General features: G+C 39.5%; 1 protein-coding gene across 2 annotated transcripts; it reads left to right on the top strand.

The window, feature by feature from the left end:
• Positions 1-6,583: 6,583 nt before the first annotated feature.
• On the top strand, positions 6,584-21,362 carry LOC129822907 (ATP-binding cassette sub-family D member 3-like). 2 transcript variants are annotated; one of them, XM_055881425.1, is made up of 20 exons: positions 6,607-6,859; positions 8,311-8,347; positions 8,448-8,549; positions 9,274-9,362; positions 10,280-10,349; positions 10,944-11,041; positions 11,231-11,354; positions 11,562-11,618; positions 11,696-11,838; positions 11,973-12,042; positions 12,305-12,374; positions 12,577-12,766; positions 12,988-13,152; positions 13,319-13,382; positions 13,692-13,769; positions 13,957-14,022; positions 14,538-14,747; positions 14,904-15,008; positions 15,244-15,300; positions 21,174-21,362. In XM_055881425.1, exons 1-20 carry the CDS (start codon positions 6,750-6,752, stop codon positions 21,249-21,251), a joined length of 1,983 nt encoding a protein of 660 aa, XP_055737400.1. In that variant the 5' UTR covers positions 6,607-6,749; the 3' UTR covers positions 21,252-21,362. The 2 variants fall into 2 exon arrangements, with proteins under 2 accessions (XP_055737401.1, XP_055737400.1); XM_055881426.1 differs by lacking the exons at positions 14,538-14,747; positions 14,904-15,008; positions 15,244-15,300; positions 21,174-21,362 and adding an exon at positions 14,178-14,252 and having other exon boundaries at positions 6,584-6,859.
• Positions 21,363-21,996: the final 634 nt, after the last annotated feature.

Genomic DNA, 21,996 nt, shown 5'->3' with positions numbered 1-21,996 from the left:
TCTCTCTCCCCCGCCTCTCTCTTCTCTCCACTCTCTCCCCTGCCTCTCTTCTCTCCACTCTCTCCCCCGCCTCTCTCTTCTCTCCACTCTCTCCCCCGCCACTCTCCTCTCTACACTTTCTCCCCCGCCTCTCTCTGCTCTAGCCTCTCTTGGCCAGGGGGGATGGGGGGACATGCCCCCCCCCCCCCAATATTCAGAACAGGTTGTGGGCGTAACCCAACAACAGAATGGTGTAGGTGTATACCAGTGGTTGCTCCTCAGTGGAGGAATGGGAGGACCATCCTCCTCAGTGAATTTCATAAAAATTGTGAAACATAAAAAAAGTTATCCTTTTTAGATAAAACTAAACTAAATACTTTCACGTTAACAAATAATTTATTAAAACACAGTTTTGCAGTGAAGGTCTACAGTAGCCTCATCACCACTCTGTAGGGCAGCACCATGGTATAACAGGAAGACTAGGCTAGTTTCCATCCTCCTCTGGGTAAATTGACTTCAATACAAAACCTAGAAGGCTTGTGGTTCTCACCCCTTTCCATAGACTTACACAGTAATTATGCCAACTTCTGGAGAATGTCCTCCAACCTATCAGAGCTCTTGCAGCATGAACTGACATGTTGTCCACCCAATCAACGGATTAGATAATTAATCTAGTACTGAAAGCATACGCTACAGCTAGCTAGCACAAAATGTGGTGCCTAGTTGACTTAAAGAGAGAGAAAGACAGTAGTTGAACAGTTTTTAGAGAGCTACTGTAGCCATATTTCGTATTGTTTTCACTTTCACTTTCACATACTTAGCTAGTGAATGCAGCTAACTAGTTTAGCTTACTCAAACAGAGAGGGATGCTATGTTAGCTTGCTGGCAATGGCTATCCAACACTGAAACTCTTCCAAGTCAAGGTAAACTTATGGTTTTATTAATGTATTGCCACCAGGGCACGCCAGTGTAACTCCTAAACTGCTTGGAGACTATACTACTGCATGATTGCACCGGGTTTACTAACACGTTAGTTCTCGAAGCTATGTTGACAACGACATTAGCTAATATGGTGACAACAATGTAGGCTGTGTGTAGTGGTTATGATATGGTTTGGCTTGAAAAGTTTTTTTTTCGCCTGGGATCCTGCTGTTTGTATGTAGCTGCTATGAAAGTGACCTGTGTATGCATGTGATCAGGGGTAAATTCATTCCGCCAATTCTGTTGAGAAACGTTTCTTAAACAGAAGCAAACGTAACGAAACGGTGATAAACATACCTGAATTTGTCCAATCGAATCTCTGACTTGCAACTGTTGGACTAATGATTGCACCCTAGATCAGCCAGGTGCAGGCAAGAGTGTGTAAAGCAGTATTGAATGTGTCAATGTCTGTCACCTTTATTTCTCAAATTACTTTGTAAATGTTCATTCATAGGCTAGGTTGTAGCAACCTCATGATGGGCATAGGGAAAAATGTAGTAGCCTAAACCTATCCATGTTACATTGAACTGGGTGAATGGAATTTGAATGACAGTCATCCAATATACTGTAATAGAAATAATGCCATGCTCATAAAAAAAATAATTGTCCTCCCTCATCTTAACCGCCACTGACATATACCTGTCATTAAAAATATGAACGCATGTAGACCGCTGACTGGCCAGCTCATTCTCCTCAGGACGATGACATCATCCTCTATGAGGAAATAGCAAGCATTTTTTTAAAGGTTCGAGGTACACATTTGAAAAGGTTTTTTTCAAAAATGTATGCACTGACCTCAAATACGAGTATAGGATGAGTCAACAACATTATTTGGGTATGAGTTAACAGAATATGAACTTTTAAAAGTGATATTTTCACTGTACAATTACTATATAACAGCAAACGTTTCTAACTGTCCAATGGCAAAATGTGTAGAAGTGCAGGAAATTAGCTTTAAAACAGTAGAATGTTTTACAGCAGAATGAATAGGAAATATAGTCAAGACGTTAACAAGGTTATAAATAATGATTTTGAATTGAAATAATATGTGTCCTTCAAACTTTGCTTTCGTCAAAGAATGCTCCATTTGCAGCAATTACAGCCTTGCAGACCTTAGGCGTTCTAGTTGTCAATTTGTTGAGGTAATCTGAAGAGATTTCACCCCATGCTTCCTGAAGCACCTCCCACAAGTTGGATTGGCTTGATGGGCACTTCTTACATACCATACGGTCAAGCTGCTCCCACAACAGCTCAATAGGGTTGAGATCCGGTGACTGTGCTGGCCACTCCATTATAGACAGAATACCAGCTGACTACTTCTTCCCTAAATAGTTCTTGCATAGTTTGAAGCTGTACTTTGGGTCATAGTCCTGTTGTAGGAGGAAATTGGCTCCAATTCAGCGCCGTCAACAGGGTACGGCATGGCGTTGCGAAATGGAGGGATAGCCTTTCCTTCTTCAAGATCCATTTTACCCTCTACAAATCTCCCACTTTACCACCACCAAAGCACCACCAGACCATCACATGGCCTCCACCATGCTTGACAGATGGCATCAAGCACTCTTCCAGCATCTTTTCATTTTTTCTGCGTCTCACAAATGTTCTTTGTGATCCGAACACAAACTTAGATTTGTGTGTCCATAACACTTTTTTCCAATCTTCCTCTGTTCAGTGTCTGTGTTCTTTTTCCAGTCTTAATCTTTTCTTTTTATTGGCCAGTCTGAGATATGGCTTTTTCTAAGCAAATCTGCCTAGAAGGCCAGCATCCCGGACTCGCCTCTTCACTGTTGACATTGAGACTGGTCTTTTGCGGGTACTATTTAATGAAGCTGCCAGTTGAGGACTTGTGAGGTGTCTGTTTCTCAAATTAGACACTAATGTACTTGTCCTCTTGCTCAGTTGTCCAACGGGGCCTCCCACTCCTCTTTCTATTCTGGTTAGAGACAGTTTGCGCTGTTCTGTGAAGGGAGTAGTACACAGCGTTGTACGAGATCTTCAGTTTCTTGGCAATTTCTCGCATGGAAAAGCCTTCATTTCTCAGAACAAGAATAGACCGACGAGTTTCAGAAGAAAGTTCTTTGTTTCTGGCAATTTTGAGCCTCTAATCGAACCCACAAATGCTGATGCTCCAGATACTCAACTAGTCTAATTGCTTCTTTAATCAGGACAACAGTTTTCAGCTGTGCTAACATAATTGCAAAAGGGTTTTCTAATGATCAATTAGCCTTTTAAAATGATAAACTTGGATTAGCTAACACAACGTGCCATTGGAACACAGGAGTGATGGTTGCTGATAATGGGTCTCTGTACGCCTATGTAGATATTCCATAACAAATCAGCCGTTTCCAGCTTCAATAGTCATTTACAAAATTAGTAATGTCTACACTGTATTTCTGATATATTTTATGTTATTTTAACAGACAAAAAAATTGCTTTTCTTTCAAAAAGAAGGACATTTCTAAGTGACCCCAAACTTTTGAACGGTAGTGTATATTATATATTTTTTATGCACTTGCGCAAATATTCATTATTACATCATGACATCATCTAGCGACTTCTATTGACAAACGGAGTAACCTAATGTAGCAGGCGTGAAAGAAACACCAGAAACTAGACCCTCTACATCAGTGGTAACCAACCGGACGATCGGCATTCCTAGTCGATCACCAAAAATGTCTGTAAAAAACCCAACAATAAAGCCTTGCGTTCCTATTTTTTGTATTTGTTTCACGTTGTTGGTGGTAGGTGCACTTGATTCAGCAGCCCTAGTGCTATTGGTGGTAGGTGCACTTGATTCAGCATCCCTAGTGCTGTTGGTGGTAAGTGCACTTGATTCAGCAGCCCTAGTGCTGTTGGTGGTAGGTGCACTTAATTCAGCATCCCTAGTGCTGTTGGTGGTAGGTGCACTTAATTCAGCAGCCCTAGTGCTGTTGGTGGTAGGTGCACTTGATTCAGCAGCCCTAGTGCTGTTGGTGGTAGGTGCACTTGATTCAGCAGCCCTAGTGCTGTTGGTGGTAGGTGCACTTGATTCAGCAGCCCTAGTGCTGTTGGTGGTAGGTGCACTTGATTCAGCAGCCCTAGTGCTGTTGGTGGTAGGTGCACTTGATTCAGCAGCCCTAGTGCTGTTGGTGGTAGGTGCACTTGATTCAGCAGCCCTAGTGCTGTTGGTGGTAGGTGCACTTGATTCAGCAGCCCTAGTGCTGTTGGTGGTAGGTGCACTTGATTCAGCAGCCCTAGTGCTGTTGGTGGTAGGTGCACTTGATTCAGCAGCCCTAGTGCTGTTGGTGGTAGGTGCACTTGATTCAGCAGCCCCAGTGCTGTTGGTGGTAGGTGCACTTGATTCAGCAGCCCTAGTGCTGTTGGTGGTAAGTGCACTTGATTCAGCAGCCCTAGTGCCAGGAAGGCAAAGTGTTCCCATTTTGAACCATTTCATGTGTCTGAATCAAGTACACTTTTAGGCCTACCGCTGGCCAATCAGATAGCTCAGATCACCGTGTCTGCACGTTTTCCTCGAGCCATAGACTGTAAAAAGAAGCCTCACCTCAAACACACAGCAAAGTTGATACTGTGAGATTTAAAAACTGTCATACAATGACTAGAGAGAGACTCAACGAATACAGCAAAGAGCTGCTATTTTGATGAGTAAGTTCATGTTGAAATTGTTATTCATTACTGTCAACACTTTGTTCAAGACTTTTTTAAGCCATAAAATGTGCGTTCTCCCTACTTCCACTCATGCTACAACCAGCACTGCAGCTGCAATGAATATGTAAATATGCAAAGTGTTGCGTTGTTATTGTCAGTGGCTTGTGTCTTTTTTAATATCGAGGAATATTTCACTTTCTCTGGTCATAGGAGTAACAACATGAATTGGTGCATGAGGCAGAAATAATGCAGTCCAACTTGAGTTTCACCATCAGCTGGAAGATTGTGTCAAAGACAGTACAGTATGAAGATGGGCAGAAATTGCAAGTGCTGGTTAAGTGTTTATTTAAAAAAATAAAGTGGGGGTGAAGTGAGGAAGAGGATTATTTAAGAGGCTGTTTGAAGAGGTAGGGTTTCAGATGTTTTTAGAAGATGGGCAGGGACTCTGCTGTCCTAACATCAGGGGGAAGCTGGTTCCACCATTGGGGTGCCAGGACAGAGAAGAGCTTGGACTGGGCTGAGCAGGAGCTGCCCTCCCAAAATACCTGAGGTTGCAGAACAGAGTGCTTCTCTAACCCCAAACCCCGGCCTGGTCTACTTGGTCTGCTTCGCAAGTGTTCCCGGAAGTCCTGCGATGTTGTGCCTCTGAGTTTAGAAACTCTGTGACTGTAAATAATTTGTATTACTTCTGAGGAACAGCTGAGTGAGTGGGATATTTTTTATTTAAAAAAATGACTGGACTGATGGCCTTTTTTACCAGATTGATAGAGGGAGCACCATGCCTCACCCGACTCACTGTCCCTCCACTCTCCCTCCCTCCACTGAGAAAAGGGGACACTATTACCAGTGGGATCAGATGACTACATTTTTTAATTATAATTTTGAAATGGTCTGAAAAGAACAACATGTATTGGGCCTATAGCCACCTGCACAAACCTCATTGTTGGAGAACTGTTTTTAAGTGGTTAATGTTGCGTAGGATTACGTTTTTTAAGTCATATTTAAAAAAAAATCTGAGCTGTAGATCTCGGCTTGCATTTTGATTCAGAAACGGTTGGTGACCACTGCCCTACATACTGGTCTTGACAAGAAGAAAAAAATTCTGTCAGGGGAGGTTCTCTTCTGCACTGTTCAACCAATCCAGTAAATGTGGAGGAGGAGTTAAGATGGAGTTTTACCACAGAGTTTCTAAACCCAGAGGCGCAACATCGAGAGACTTCCGTCAACGCTTGTGAAACAAACCAAACAGACTAGGCGGGGGGATTGGAATTTGAGAAGTCAGTGAGAGAAGTGAAAATGCCCTCCTTAGTTGTTAATTTTCTCGAAATCTGAATGCATAACCTAGATTCTAGCATATGTCTTAAAGCTGCAATATGTAACTTTTTGGCTGAACTGACAAAATTCACATAGAAATGTGATTTATAGATCTGTTATTCTCATTGAAAGCAAGTCTAAGATGCAGTATATCTGTTCTATGTGTGCTATTTTTACGCTTCCTGTTTTTAAGTTTTGTTTTTGTATCTTTTGCTTTCGGTTTTATACACCTGCTTCAAACAGCTGAAAATACAATAGTTTTGGTTATGGAAACGATATTTCACAGCGGTTTAGATGGTACAATGATTATCTACACTATACCTGTTTGTTTTGTCACATAAACTGAAAATAGGCAAACTATTAGCATTTTAGAAACCAGGAAATAGTGGAGAGATTTCTGCATAGTGCATCTCTAAATAGTTGAACATGTTATTACTATAACCTAGTGAAAGTGACAAACTGACACGTTTTCATTTTTGTCAAAAACAGATTTATATCTAACGAGTGCCTTTGATTTGAAGGCCTGCACATGCACAGTTTGGCGCGAGATTAGACCCAGTTATGTGCTTCTACTTGAGCCTATAAGTGTGATCTGGGATTTCTATTAGAGAAGCAGTTGTAGCCTATCTTCGTACTGTACTGTCTTTGGTGTCACCTTTTTAATATTCAAAAGCGGAATTCACTTCACATGCTCTCTTTCCATTTCCCCTGAAAACCGGAACATCCGGTTGTTGGGGACTTGGCAGAGAGGCTACAAATGGAGCAACCAACAGCGACTTTCCTTGAAATATAGTTGGCAACACTGCGGCTCAGCTGGTACTCTAGGAAACATGGCAGCCGTCAGTAAATACCTGACAGCTAAAAACTCCTCAATAGCTGGGGGAGTCCTACTCGCTTTATGCATCCTGAAGCAAAGAAGAAGAGGAGAGAAGTCAAGCGGGTATGTTGCTGAATAAATTATAATCTCGGTTGTACTTTAATTGTGCGTTGCAAGAGCCCCCATGCCATCGGTTCTTGACTGAGGTAAAAGTAGTTTTATATTGGATATTCTGTGGATATTCGGTTTTCTCTATATTGAACTAATTATGCCATGACTATGAAAATGTTATATTCTGAATCAGGGGTGGATGGAGAACAATCCACTCAACTTTTTGTTGTTGTTATAAAAAAAAATAAGATTCCAGATTTCAATCTTCAATAGATCTTACACAGAGCGTGTCATGATTATGAAAATGGTTATGTTCTGAATCAGGGGAGGATGCACAAAAATCCAGTTCATTTGTATTTATTATAACTTTTTGCCACTTTCAATCTTCAATAGTTCTTACAAAAACGTGCCATGACTATGAAAATTAAATATTCCGAATCAAAGGGTGGATGGAGAACAATACTAGTTTTTGTGTAGTAGTTGAAATGTTTAAAAATAATTGATGGGGGGATTATGATTTTTTGGGTGGATTATTGATATTTTTAGGGTGGCTTTCAATATTCAAAAGCACTCTGCTTCGAAATGCTGATTTTCAGGTGGACCTAATCGCTGCATGTGGTGTTGCAGCCAGAGTGAATGGGTCCGTTCATTAATCACTCTCCTCATCCCACCCCAACAACCTACCTCTTTAAGAGAAAGAGACAATCCCAAAAGTAGTTAGTTATTTTAGAAAAAATATCAACATTTCAAACCAGAAAATTATGTGGATTGTTCTCCATCCTCCCCTGTTCAAAATATATAATTTTTATAGTCATGGCACGCTTTGTGTAAGATCTATTGAAGTCCGAATATCCAATATAAAACTAATTTTACCTTGGTGTGTTCTTGTATCACAGAATTTGTGGCCAGCAATCCAAGTTAGACAGAATTCTTGAATGTCCAATTTGACAGATGTAATGTCTTAAATCTGAAAGTCATTGATATATTGCAGTTCTATAATATTGCAGTTATCCATAAGAGACAAGGGTTGATGCAAATCGTATGTTGCAGTAATTATGTGTTATTATATCTCTGATGTAAGTCTCCATTCTAATTTGCAAAACATTAGCGGTCTTTATATCGTGAGGCAGCAGGATAATTAGGGCAAATGTTGATATATTTGGCAACAAAGTAACAAAGACATCACTGTCAGTTTCCCGGCACGATACAATGTTGCTTATTAGCAGCATGCTGCCTGTCAGTGGAATTTTGAAAGTTCATTGGACAGTTACAAATTGCTAATTAATTTCAGGTTAAATGCTGTGTCAAGACTCCTTGTGACCTTAGTTTAGCCTACACACCATACGCTTGGTTTATGATGGTCATGATGAAACTAATGTTACCTTGGTACTGCGTTGCTATGCTGATGTCCCACATGTCTGTTGAAACATTGTATCTGACTATGTGCCCTATGTGTTTTACAGTAAAAAAGGGAGCTCAGAACTGGTATTGAGCAAGGAAGTAAGTATGTAAGTTCATCAACAAATGTATAAAATGTCCAACTACATGTCATTGTCACATTTGTCCCCTAACAACTGCTTTGGCTCTGTTATTTGTGCAGGACAAAGCAGCTAAGAAAGACCGGGCGGCGGTGGACTATGTCTTCTTCCTCAGAATCAGCAAGATCCTCCGGATCATGGTGCCTCGGTGGTTCTGCAAAGAGGTGAGCCTTGTGGTTGGGTTGTTTTGTTACAGAAAATATGGTCAACAATTGCACATATTGAGCAAAAACAAGATCTTAGTATTTCCCAATGGCTTATTATAGGTTCATTATTATGTCACCTGAATAAGAATTTTAAGTGGATGTCTTTGTAAATGTCTATGTTCTGTTGCGTCACATCATGATAAGCATTGAACCTTGAAGTAATCAATATCTGTGGGAACAGGCGATACCCATGCCTTGTAAAGATGGATATGTGTTCCTTCATTGCGTCACTTTTACCCCACAACTTATCTCTTTCTCTATGCGTGCGTGTCTCAACATGTTCTACAATATTGTCTAAACTTGTGTGTTCTACAAAACCACGGAGCCTAGACATTGACCTTATATACTGATCAGTTTGTTTGATAAGCCAAGGTTGCGATGACATGACATCTGTTGGGTGTATCAGAGTTGATCCTCTATTGAACTGAATGAACTCTAATATGACGGAAATACTGGTCATGCTGTTAGTTAAGAACAGGCCCATTCTACATTTGAACTGCCATGTTATACTCATTCATTTTTAAAATGAGTTTGCACACATTACTTACAATACAACATGAGATTGACTTGTTTATGAACTGTCCATTGTATTGTTTCATCTGAGGGATTTGCTCATCTGGTGTTGTCTGTTCCCCACCTGTCCTGCACCACTTCTCTATTCCCTCCATTGTTATCACCCCAGACTGGATACCTTCTCTTCATCGCTGCTATGCTGGTGACCCGGACATACTGTGACGTATGGATGATCCAGAACGGAACCATGATTGAAAGGTTAGAACCATAGAGCTATAATAGTGTTCTAAAACCAGTTCTACGGTTAGAACACTGACGTCCCATGTGACTTGTTAGGATGCTTCACTATGACTGGTAACCAGATCATGATAGCCAATGAGTTTGGTGATGGTGGAAGTGTTGAAAGGGTTAAAATATTATGGTCCGGTTCACAATACACAGGTTCAGTTTAATACTGGACTAAGACGCATGTTCAATGGAGATAATAATTGTAGTGCTCTTTACTCCATGACTAGGCTTAGTCTGTATTTATTATTTATACAGTATTTATTTTCCTGCTCAGGAATGGATTGCTGTCTTTCAATCTCCCACAGTGGTATCATTAGCAGAGATCATAATCTGTTATTCCTACATTGCTGTCATACCTTGTGTAACTCTCCACCACGTGATGGTTTTCATAGAACCCAAACCTATAAAACCAATAACTTGTGTGTTTTTTTTGTTTGTTGCCTAGTACGTGTACTTAACACAGTTAAGCTTTTCAGTCCATAACATTTGTAAACTCAATATGACTAACTGCCATTGGCTATTCCAATGTATCTATTTGTATAACAAATAATCCTTCATGTCAGAGCTCTGCTTCCATACACCAATGCAGCAAAACACTCGCTGGGCCTTATATGTGAATTATCCTAAATCATCTTTCTAAATTTGTTTGGTTGTTACTTTTTCTCCGCTCTCCACGACTTCTAGCTCGGTCACCGTGTATGTGCTTGAGCTAATGCCACTTTTCCTTGCCAATTACTATGGCCATCATGGCAGAGGAGTTGGGTAAAGCGTAAACAGATCTGAAGGAGGCCAGAGGCTAATCACTGCCACTAATGTTGAAATGAATCAATCTGACAATATCTATCTGTCCCATGTTTGCTCATTCTTGTGCATGTTGTGGTTTGCAGTGCAATTATCGTTCGCAACAACGCAGATTTCAAGAACTACTTGTTCAAGTGTTGCAAAGCTATGCCAATTGTAAGTGTGTTTTTGGTATTTCATCGCATCCAAAATGTACATAATTCTAGATGTTAATTGATATACTTGAGTCTGATTTAAATGTCATATTGCAGTAATAAGTTAGTTGTATAACGAATAGTTTACAAATACCAGACTTATGAATGTGCTACAGTGGCCCTACAGTACTTCTTTAGTGTTATAATTGTTCTTGTGGTGTAAATTCTCAGAGGAGGTCTGATTTCAACATGGTAATATACACTGAATATCAAGTATTAACCTCTCGCTACTGTAATCCATCACTTACCAATACTAATGTATCAATAACCATATATTTAATTCATACATTGGCTGGAATACTGGATAATATGTTGTTCTTGTACATACAGTACATTTGAACAGAATGTCAAGCTTATGTGTATCTTATTTGCTAGACACTTGGTATTTAATTTGCTCTGCATGTTTTGTATTAAACAGTCCCTCTGCCCAATTAAAGAACAAATCCAGATTTCATCACATACATACTGTGTTTGGAGAACAGACACTGCAATAGGTTGTATTTTGATTAAGCTCTGACAGTAATAAAGTGTATGTTTTGTGACTGTCCATTTCCAGTTTGCCTTGGTGAATAACCTCTTGAAGCTGGGTCTGAACGAGCTGAAGCTGAAGTTCAGAGAGAGGCTGACCAAACATCTCTACGACGAGTACCTCAAGTAAGCATTGTCTACTGCCTCGTCTCAGAACCTTGATGTCTGGCTTTTTTGCATACATTCCAATAGGGACTACAGATGAATAGTTATCTAACTAAATATGGTGCAATGGTATGTTGTACATGGTCCCAAACAAATAAAAAAATAACAGCCAATCTACAAATGAACTCACTCAACATGTGCCATCCCCAGAGGATATACATACTACAAAATGGGCAACCTGGATAATCGCATCGCCAACGCTGACCAGCTGCTGACTCAAGATGTAGAGAAGTTTTGTAACAGTGTGGTTGACCTCTACTCCAATCTCAGCAAGGTATAGTAGAGTTGACCTAAACCATAATTTTTACTACTGTTTACCTTCGTGTGTGTGGTTCCAAGGTGTCTGGTGCAAATTTGTATAGTATTTGTAGAACATCTTAGTCAATCATTAACTTCTTGTGTAAATCATAATATTGCTGAAAACAAGCCATCAAGAAAGCTACATTGTGTGAAATGTTCCCTTACTGCATCTCTCCTATAGCCTCTCTTGGACATTGGACTGTACATCTTCAAGCTGACGTCTTCCATCGGAGCCCAGGTGAATATATACTTAGATTCCAGAGGCATCCAATGGATTCTATTCAGGTTTTAACGGGATGTCATTGATTCCCTCAGGGCCCATCGAGTATGATGGCCTACCTGCTGATCTCAGGCCTGTTCCTGACCAGACTGCGGAAGCCCATCGGTAAGATGACTGTCATTGAGCAGCGCTACGAGGGAGAGTACCGATATGTCAACTCACGACTCATCACCAACAGGTAAAGACCTGGATCTACACTGACTTTATCATGGGTTGGCAATACAGAGTTTTCTGATTTTAAAGTAAAACCTGTTAAATAAATCTTTAAAAAAGAGAACTAACTTATGTTAAACATGAACTGTTTTGCCACAGTGAGGAGATTGCCTTCTACAATGGCAACATGAGAGAGAAACAGACAATTCATTCAACATTTAAGAAACTGGTAAGTACCATTAGTCCTTTGTCAGTAAGAGGGATATGAAAGATTTCTTCGTTCACTTCCATCTCAACGGGCAAACTGCTGATGGTGGTTGGAACTGTCTCTACAGTGCCTAATAATGTGGCGATACCTTTATTGCTGATTGTGGTTGGAATTGTCTCTACAGTGTGTAATAATGTGGTGATACCTTTACTGCTGATTGTGGTTGGAATTGTCTCTACAGTGTGTAATAATGTGGTGATACCTTTGTCTTCTATCTTCTCAGGTCGACCATTTGCACAAGTTCATCTTCTTCCGCTTCTCTATGGGCTTTGTAGACAGCATGATCGCCAAGTGTAAGATCTGATGTTTTAACCCTACAGCTTATGATGATGTCCTCTGTTACATAGCCAGATATATATGGCTGTCAGTCAACTTGACATTGTCCAGACACCAAATTATTATTGCTTTGCTAGTTGACAAAATAACATTGTTCAATACAGAATTGGTTTGCCACCAGAGCTATGAGTCACTTCTTGGGTCTCTTCCCCCCTGCAGACATGGCCACCGTGGTGGGCTACCTGGTGGTGAGTCGGCCCTTCCTCAATCTGTCCGACCCCCGCCACATGAACAGCACCCAAGCTGAGCTGATGGAAGACTATTACCAGAGTGGCAGGATGCTACTGAGTCTGGCCCAGGCTCTGGGAAGGATTGTACTGGCTGGCAGAGATATGACCAGGCTTTCCGGGTAAGACTTCACTCTTCCCTAAACACTGTGATCCCATCGCCTATTCCATTGAATTGAAGACATTTAATTCGAAGGCTTCTCCAGCCAGAGACCACATAACGGACATCATTCCCGTCTTTCCATGCCTTCACTCTACTCTTCCATCACGGCTCTTCATGCTTTCACTCCCAAGTGCTGTGTAGGTGGTCTTCTGATATAGGCCTGTTTCTCCTTTCCAACAGGTTCACCATGCGTATCACTGAGCTCAGGAAGGTCCTGAAAGAACTGAACTCTGGGAAATACGAGCGTACCATGGTCTCCCATCAGAACAAAGAATCATTAGGTGTAGAAAGAGTCACACTGGTCCCGGGCAGCGGACAGATCATCAACGTAGACCACATCATCAAGTATGTGTGACAATCCTCAGTGCATTTCTGTACATAATATTGGCTGCATAAAATCACTTTAATATTTTACTTTTACGTCACTGAAGTTGTCCAAGGCCAAGGTGTTTTCTGATGTCTGAGCATGATTCGTCACTAAGAACAGTGTCTGACTGTGTTGGTGTTGCAGGTTTGAACACACACCACTAGCAACACCCAATGGAGATGTCCTGATCAAGGACCTGACCTTTGAAGTGGGCATCTCTTTCTTTCCTTTGTATATTTTATTTAACCTTTTATTTTGGCATGGTTAGTCTCACTGAGAACTCACAGGTCTCTTGCAAAATAGATGTTATGAGATGGTAAATCTACCATGACTTTGAAGTCCTTCGCCAATGAATGTGTGCCACTCGTCTAGTCATTCAGTTGGACCTAAGTACACTCAAACAACTTAGACTTTAATGGGTGATGTTGAAGTAGTGTTGACATTCAAAGTTCGGGTGGCCACGCTGGATGTTATTTTCTCTCCCTGACACTCTCTTGCTTTCACTCTCTTTCTCCAGGTGCGGTCTGGTACCAACGTGTTAGTGTGTGGGCCCAATGGCTGTGGCAAGAGCTCACTCTTCAGAGTACTGGGAGAGGTGACGAATTGTCTGTTTTTATGATCTTGTTCTATTTATTCATACTGACATGACTGTGTCTATGTACGATAAGATGTGGCAATGGAAGATCTGGCAATAATGGAAGTACTGCAAACATTTTGGTTCAAGTGACTTAAGAGCACAGTAGGCCATGGAGGTAACATTAGGTGTGTTGTTGACTCTATAGCTCTGGCCTCTGTTCGGAGGGCAGCTGACCAAGCCTGAGCGAGGGAAGCTATTCTACGTTCCTCAGGTAACTAAATGGACACTTTGAGTCTTTTATATTACCAATGTTATATTCTATTCCATGTTTTGGTAAATTGGCAGCCATATTGGCTCTACTGGAAGGCTGTTCCATCTTATTGTAGAGACCGTACATGACCCCTGACTTCTTCCATCTTATTGTAGAGACCCTACATGACCCCTGACTTCTTCCATCTTATTGTAGAGACCGTACATGACTCCTGACTTCTTCCATCTTATTGTAGAGACCGTACATGACCCCTGACTTCTTCCATCTTATTGTAGAGACCGTACATGACCCCTGACTTCTTCCATCTTAATGTAGAGACCCTACATGACCCCTGACTTCTTCCATCTTATTGTAGAGACCGTACATGACCCCTGACTTCTTCCATCTTATTGTAGAGACCGTACATGACCCCTGACTTCTTCCATCTTATTGTAGAGACCGTACATGACCCCTGACTTCTTCCATCTTATTGTAGAGACCGTACATGACCCCTGACTTCTTCCATCTTATTGTAGAGACCCTACATGACCATTGGCACGCTGAGGGATCAGGTGATCTACCCTGACACCTATGAGGAGCAAAAGAGGAAAGGCATCTCTGACCAGGTGCTGAAGGAGTACCTGGGCAACGTCCAGTTAGGTCACATCCTGGACAGAGAGGGGACTTGGGACACCGTGCAGGACTGGATGGATGTCCTCAGTGGAGGAGAGAAGCAGAGGATGGCGGTAAGACGAAAGTGACAGTTTTATTTGACTCTTCAGTTTTGAATCGAAGCTTTCTCAAGCGTACATCATCACATTCTAATTCAGTTTATTACAGAATTGGGTATAATTAGGTGATTGACTTTGATGTATGTGTGATGTTTGTCTATCTGTCTGTAGATGGCAAGGTTGTTCTACCACAAACCTCAGTTTGCCATCTTGGATGAGTGCACCAGTGCTGTGAGTGTAGATGTGGAAGATTTCATCTACAGTCACTGCAGAACGGTACGGATAGCCCCAACCAGCCTTTAACCTTGACTCTAAGCATGTACTGTGATATGTCTGCGTGCTTACTTCCATCTTTATACAACTTCAGTTTAATAAATAACAATACATCTTACATACAAGTTATGTCTGCAGCATAGTTCATATAGTTCCTCATGTAATTATTTGGTCTGACAAGTGTTTGTAGCAGCTTTTTGGCTCTTATCTTATGACTGATTTGTTTCTTTATCCACAGGTTGGCATCACTCTGTTCACTGTCTCTCACAGAAAGTCTTTGTGGAAACACCATGAGGTAAGATGACAACCTTTCTGGAAACACCGTTACGTGGGTCTTTGTGGCTTCTGTACAGTATGTTGTTTTGCTGTGATGCATCTGGGAGTGTTTAGTGGGAAACTCCATTAAGCAGTTTTCTAAGATGTAGCTTTTGTTTCATTTGTGTCATGTCAGTCAAAACGTTTTGGTAAAGTTCCCCTGGTAGTACTTTTTAATGGTGAGTTTACGAACATATAGTATGATAAATAGATTTGAAACTTGTATCTCATTATGGTGAAATAAGTATCGCCAGTTATAATTGTAATGGCTTAGCAGATAATAAAAAGAAAATATCAGTATTTACCTGGCTAAAAGCGAAGGAATATAATATCTATTGTTTACAGGAAACAAATTCAATTTGATCTAATTTTATATAAAAATAAGACATTGTAATAATAGTAATCTCCATATACTAAATAATTTGTAGCTTGGTCTTTTTTACAATTTTAGATGAAATTGTGTGGAAAAAGGACTGGAGGGGCAAAGTATATTTCTCCCATGGGCAATCAAATTCAAAGGGGGGATGATATTCATTAACAGTAATTTTGATCCGAATGTGCAAATTGTCCAAACAGATCCTCAAGGTAGATGGATGATTTAAAATCTGTTTTGATCCATGACGGGAGGTCATAATAAGGTTTTAAATAACTCTATGGACCGTAAAGGAAATCACACTACAAACTATCACCCTCATGAACTTAAGGAAATCACCAATGTCATGGATATATTGGAATTAGTGGAAATATGGAGGCTTAAATACCCTGACCTAGTGAGATATACATGGTGGAGGCTCAATCAAGCTAGTCGTCCTGACTACTTTCTTATGTCATTCTCTTTGGCACCAAAAGTTAACAAAGTGTTGATAGGGGACAGAATGTAGTCGGACCATCAAATAATTGGCCTTATTATTACTCTTACAGAATTTCCATGTGAATGAGGATATTGGAAATTTAATCAAAGCCTATTGGATGATAACTTATTTTTAACTTGGACAGAATAATTTATAACTGACTTTTTCAGACATAACATAGGTACAGCAGATCACCTTATTGTATGGGACACTTTTAAATGTCCCTTTAGAGGCCATGCAATTCAGTACTCCTCTCTTAAACAAAAGCAATGTAGGTCAAAGAGTCCACACAAACAAAGGAAATGGAAGGACTAACAGTACAGATAGATAGCAATAAAAACTGTACCATAGAGGCATATCGGGAAAAAGGCACAAAAATAATTCCTTGAAACTTGTTACAAATGAGTCAACCATTACTCATTAAAAAAAAAAATGAAAAAGAAAGTAAAGTACTTTAAGCATGTATTTCATTTCAGTCTCCTCCATTTCCACTAACCGAATCTAATTGTATGGATTTTTTTTCTATTAGTAATGTAAAATTAACATCTGTATAAAAAAACTAATGTGAAGGCCAAATTACAGAGGAGGAACACATTGATGCAATTAAAGCCTTTAAGTCCAGGAAAACGCCAGGGCTAGACAGCATACTAGTGGAGTTATACCAAACCTTTTTTTGATATACTCAGAGGACCATTGTTAGCAGGTTTTAACCACTCCTATATAAATGGTAGATTATCAGACACTCAACAAGAAGGTCTGATTTCATTATTAATGAAACAGGATCCAATTGGTAAATATAAAGATCCAGTCTATTAAAACAATTGGAGGCCTCTTACACTTCAGTGTTGTGATGCAAAAATGTTAGCAAAATGCATAGCAGATAGAATTTAAAAGGTATTGTCGGATATTATTAATCCTAATCAGACAGGTTTTTTATATGGACGATACATTGGAGATAATATAAGACAAGTACTGGAAACAATAGAACACTATGAAAAATCTGGGAAACCGGGCCTGGTATTCATAGCTGACTTTGAAAAGGCTTTTGATAGAGTACAAATGCCTGGAATATTTCAATTGTGGAGAATCTCTTGGGTTAAAGTTATGTATGGTAACCCTAGGTGTAAAATAGTAAATAATGGCTACTTCTCAAAGTTTTAAACTGTCAAGAGGAGTAAAACAAGGTTATCCATTATTGGCATATCTTTTTCTTACTGCCATCGAAATGTTAGCTGTTAAAATCAGATCTGGCAATAATATCAAGGGGTTAGATATCCATTGCATGCTGATGACTCGTTTTCTTTTAAATCCAAAATGTGGATCCCTCCACAGCCTCATCGGGGATAAGAGGATCTTGATACCTTTTCTAATCTCTCTGGATTACAACCAAATGATGTGTACTATGTTATGTATTGGATCACAAAAAATAAAACTTTTACATTACCGTGTAGTTTACCAATAAAATGGTCTGACGGTGATGTGGACATACTCGGTATACATATCCTGAAAAAAAGAAATGATCTCACTCCAATACATTTTATAGAAAGTTACCAAAAATAGATAATATCTTGCTACCATGGAAAGGAAAATACCTGTCTATTTGTGGAAAAATCACCCTGATTTAACTCTTTAGTCATATCTCAGTTTACCTATTTGCTTTTGGTCTTGCCGACACCTAGAAACCTGTTTTGTTTAAATTATATGAGCAAAAAATATTACATTTTATTTGTAATGGCAAGCCAGACAAAAATTAAAGGGCTTATTTATATAATGAATATTAATTAGGAGGGCATAAATTCTGAAATATTAAAGCATTTGACCTCTCACTAAATGCATTAGTCATATAAAAGCTATAATTCAATCCGAACTGGTTCACTAACAAATTAGTAAGAATATCTCACCCCATGTTCAAGAATGGCCTTTTTCCCTGTATTCAAATTACACCTCTCACTTTCGGTTATTTGAAAATGAAATGATCTCCAAAATATAACTTTAAAAAAAAAGAAGCCATAGAAAGTTGGTTGCAATTTCAGTTTAATTCACTAGAAAAGACAGAAAAAATAATACCACAAATATTGTGGTTTAACTCAAATATACTAACTGATGCTATTTTACCTGATATGCACAAGGTCCTCTACTCCGACAATTAATCCACACATAAAATGGCCAACCGAATCGTTTCTAGTCATCTCTCCTCCTTTCAGGCTTTTTCATCTTTGAATTTATATGGTGATCGGCATCTAAACTTTCATATTATTACCACTACCACCGGCAAAATAGTTCGTCTTTCAATCACCCACGTGGGTATAACCAATGAGGAGATGGCACATGGGTATCTGCTTCTATAAACCAATGAGGGGATGGGAGAGGCAGGACTTTCAGCGCGATCTGCGTCAGAAATAGAAAGGAGTTATATTTTAGCCCTTGGCATCGCAGACGCTCGTTGGCGTGCGTGAGCAGTGTGGGTGCAATAATTGAATAACTTGGATTTCTAAATGTATTTTGCGACGCACGCGACGTGGTCAGCATGTTAGTGTTGTTCATCAGCTTACTCCAATTAGGGGAGGGTTGGTAGGGTTAGTGGAAAATAATAAATGAAAATACATATTTAAAGTATATGTGTGTATGTATGTATGTATGTATGTATGTATGTATGTATATATGTATACATGTATATATGTATATATGTATATATGTATGTATATATGTATGTATGTATGTATGTATGTATGTATGTATGTATGTATGTATGTATGTATGTATGTATGTATGTATGTATGTATGTATGTATGTATGTATATATGTGTATATATATATGTGTATATATAGTGGGGCAAAAAAGTATTTAGTCAGCCACCAATTGTGCAAGTTCTCCCACTTAAAAAGATGAGAGAGGCCTGTAATTTTCATCATAGGTACACTTCAACTATGACAGACAAACTGAGAAAAAAAATCCAGAAAATCACATTTTAGAATTTTTAATGAATTTATTTGCAAATTATGGTGGAAAATAAGTATTTGGTCACCTACAAACAAGCAAGATTTCTGGCTCTCACAGACCTGTAACTTCTTAACCTGTCTAGCCCCGGGGTTCCGCTAGCGGAACTCCTCCCACATTCCACTGAAAAGGCAGAGCGCGAAATTCAAAAAATATTTTTGAGAAATATTTAACTTTCACACATTAACAAGTCTAATACAGCAAATGAAAGATAAACATCTTGTGAATCCAGTCAACATGTCCGATTTTTTAAATGTTTTACAGCGAAAACAGCACGTATATTTATGTTAGCTCACCACCAAATACAAAAAAGCGCAGACATTTCTTTCACAGCACAGGTAGCTTGCACAAAACCAACCAAACTAACCAAGAACCAACCAAACTAACCAAGAAACAACTTCATCAGATGAGTCTTATAACACGTTATACAATAAATCTATGTTTTGTTCGAAAAATGTGCATATTTGAGGTATAAATCATAGTTTTACATTGCAGCTACCATCACAGCTACCATCACAAATAGCACCGAAGCAGCCAGAGTAATTATAGAGACCAACATGAAATACCTAAATACTCATCATAAAACATTTATGAAAAATACATGGTGTACAGCAAATGAAAGACAAACATCTTGTAAATCCAGCCAATATTTCAGATTTTTTAAGTGTTTTACAGCGAAAACACAATATAGCATTATATTAGCTTACTACAATAGCCAACCGCACAACAGCATTGATTCAAGGCAACAGTAGCGATAGCGACAAAACCAGAAAAAGATATTAATTATTTCACTAACCTTCATAAACTTCATCAGATGACAGTCCTATAACATCATATTACACAATACATATATGGTTTGTTTGAAAATGTGCATATTTAGAGCTGAAATCCGTGGTTATACATTGTGAAAACGTAGCAACTATTTTCCAGAATCTCCGGATATATTTCTGACACCTATTCTGACCAATAACTAATCATAAACTTTACAAAAAAATACATGTTGTACAGGAAATGATAGATACACTAGTTCTTAATGCAATCGCCGTGTTAGAATTCTAAAAATAACTTTAGTACGACATACGACGTTATAGCGAGAGAGCGCCCAAAATCTGGGCGGAAACTAATAGTAAACATTTTCGACAGAAATATGAAATAACATCATAAATGGGTCCTACTTTTGTTGAGCTTCCATCAGAATCTTGCACAAGGGGTCCTTTGTCCAGAACAATCGTTGTTTGGTTTTAGAATGTCCTATTTCCCTCTCGAATTAGCAACCAAAACTTGCCAAGTGGCGCGAAGCTTTCCATCGTCACCAAACGCAGGTAACGGAACACGCCAAAACTTCCGAAAAATGTTTAATAATCTGATAAAACTGTATTGAAAAACATACTTTACGATGATATTATCACATTTATCAAATAAAATCAAAGCCGGAGATATTAGCCGTCTATAAGGAAAGCTTTTCAGAAGCCAAAGCTGATGTCCTTCCCGCGTCTTCCTGAACAAAGGAAATTGGGGTCCTGTCATTCCAAGACCTCTCTTTTGACCATAGATATAGCTAGAATCCCCATTTCACCTCTCACTGCCTATTGACATCTAGTGGAAGGCGTATGAAGTGCATGCATAGTCATAAATTTCAAGCAAATTGATAGGGAGGCCCTGGAACAGAGCCTCGATTTCAGATTTTCACTTTCTGACAGGAAGTTTGCTGCAAAATGAGTTCTGTTTTACTCACAGATATAATTCAAACGGTTTTAGAAACTTGAGAGTGTTTTCTATCCAATAGTAATAATAATATGCATATTGTACGAGCAAGAATAGAGTACGAGGCCATTTAAATTGGGCACGATTTTTCCCCAAAGTGAAAATAGCGCCCTCTATCCTCAACAGGTTTTAAGATGCTCCTCTTAAATGGTGTGGCTGCCTGGTTATGGAACCACACTTTGAAAACGTTTTGCTGACAGAAATACCCTTTTTGAATGTTTGTTTTGTAACTTCCACCAGTACTACCTTCACATGGACGGAAGAGGGAACTACGACTTCAAACCTATCACTGAGGAGACCATAGAGTTCGGCTCCTAGATGAGCGTCAACTACACACACACACCATCCTCCGGCCTGGAGAAAGGCGCCTACTAATTCTGCACTTAAAACAAACCTAGACTACTGTTTTTAATAAATTGTAACCTCTTTTGTTGTTTTCTTTTGACAAGATGTATTTAAATGATCAGATATGTTAGTCTGGTTAAGTAAGCATTTGTCAACGGTGATTGTATGTGTTTGTGTTAAACGCTCTACAAGAAAGCTTTCTTAGTGTCCAACAAGCTTTCTCTGCCCTTAACCTTTTTCTGAACACATCCAAAACAAAGGTCATGTGGTTTAGTAAGAAGAATGCCCCTCTCCCCACCAGTGTGATTACTACCTCTGAGGGTTTAGAGCTTATTAAGGTAGTCACCTCATACAAGTACTTGGGAGTATGGCAAGATGGTACACTCTCCTTCTCTCAGCACATATCAAAGCTGCAAGCTAAGGTTAAATCTAGACTTGGCTTCCTCTATTGTAAATGCTCCTCTTATACCCCAGCTGCCAAACTAATCCTGATTCAGATGACCATCCTACCCATGCTAGACTATGGAGACGTAATTTATAGATCGGCAGGTAAGTGTGCTCTCGAGCGGTTAATGTTCTTTACCATTCGGCCATCAGATTTGCCACCAATGCTCCTTATAGGACACATCACTGCACTCTATATTCCTCTGTAAACTGGTCATCTCTGTATACCCGTCGCAAGACCCACTGGTTGATGCTTGTTTATAAAACCCTCTTA

The sequence above is a fragment of the Salvelinus fontinalis genome, chromosome 25, assembly GCF_029448725.1.
Source record: "Salvelinus fontinalis isolate EN_2023a chromosome 25, ASM2944872v1, whole genome shotgun sequence".
In the NCBI taxonomy this organism is placed as follows: domain Eukaryota; kingdom Metazoa; phylum Chordata; class Actinopteri; order Salmoniformes; family Salmonidae; genus Salvelinus; species Salvelinus fontinalis.
The sequence above is the reverse complement of the archived record's forward strand: the minus strand, read 5'-3'. Positions and strand labels throughout refer to the sequence as shown.

Coding starts and splice junctions, on each gene's coding strand:
- LOC129822907 (XM_055881425.1), top strand. CDS start 6,750: ATGGCAGCCGTCAGTAAATACCTGACAGCTAAAAACTCCTCAATAGCT. Junction 9,363..10,279: donor AACGGAACCATGATTGAAAG/GTTAGAACCATA, acceptor TGTGGTTTGCAG/TGCAATTATCGTTCGCAACA. Junction 12,767..12,987: donor GATATGACCAGGCTTTCCGG/GTAAGACTTCAC, acceptor CCTTTCCAACAG/GTTCACCATGCGTATCACTG.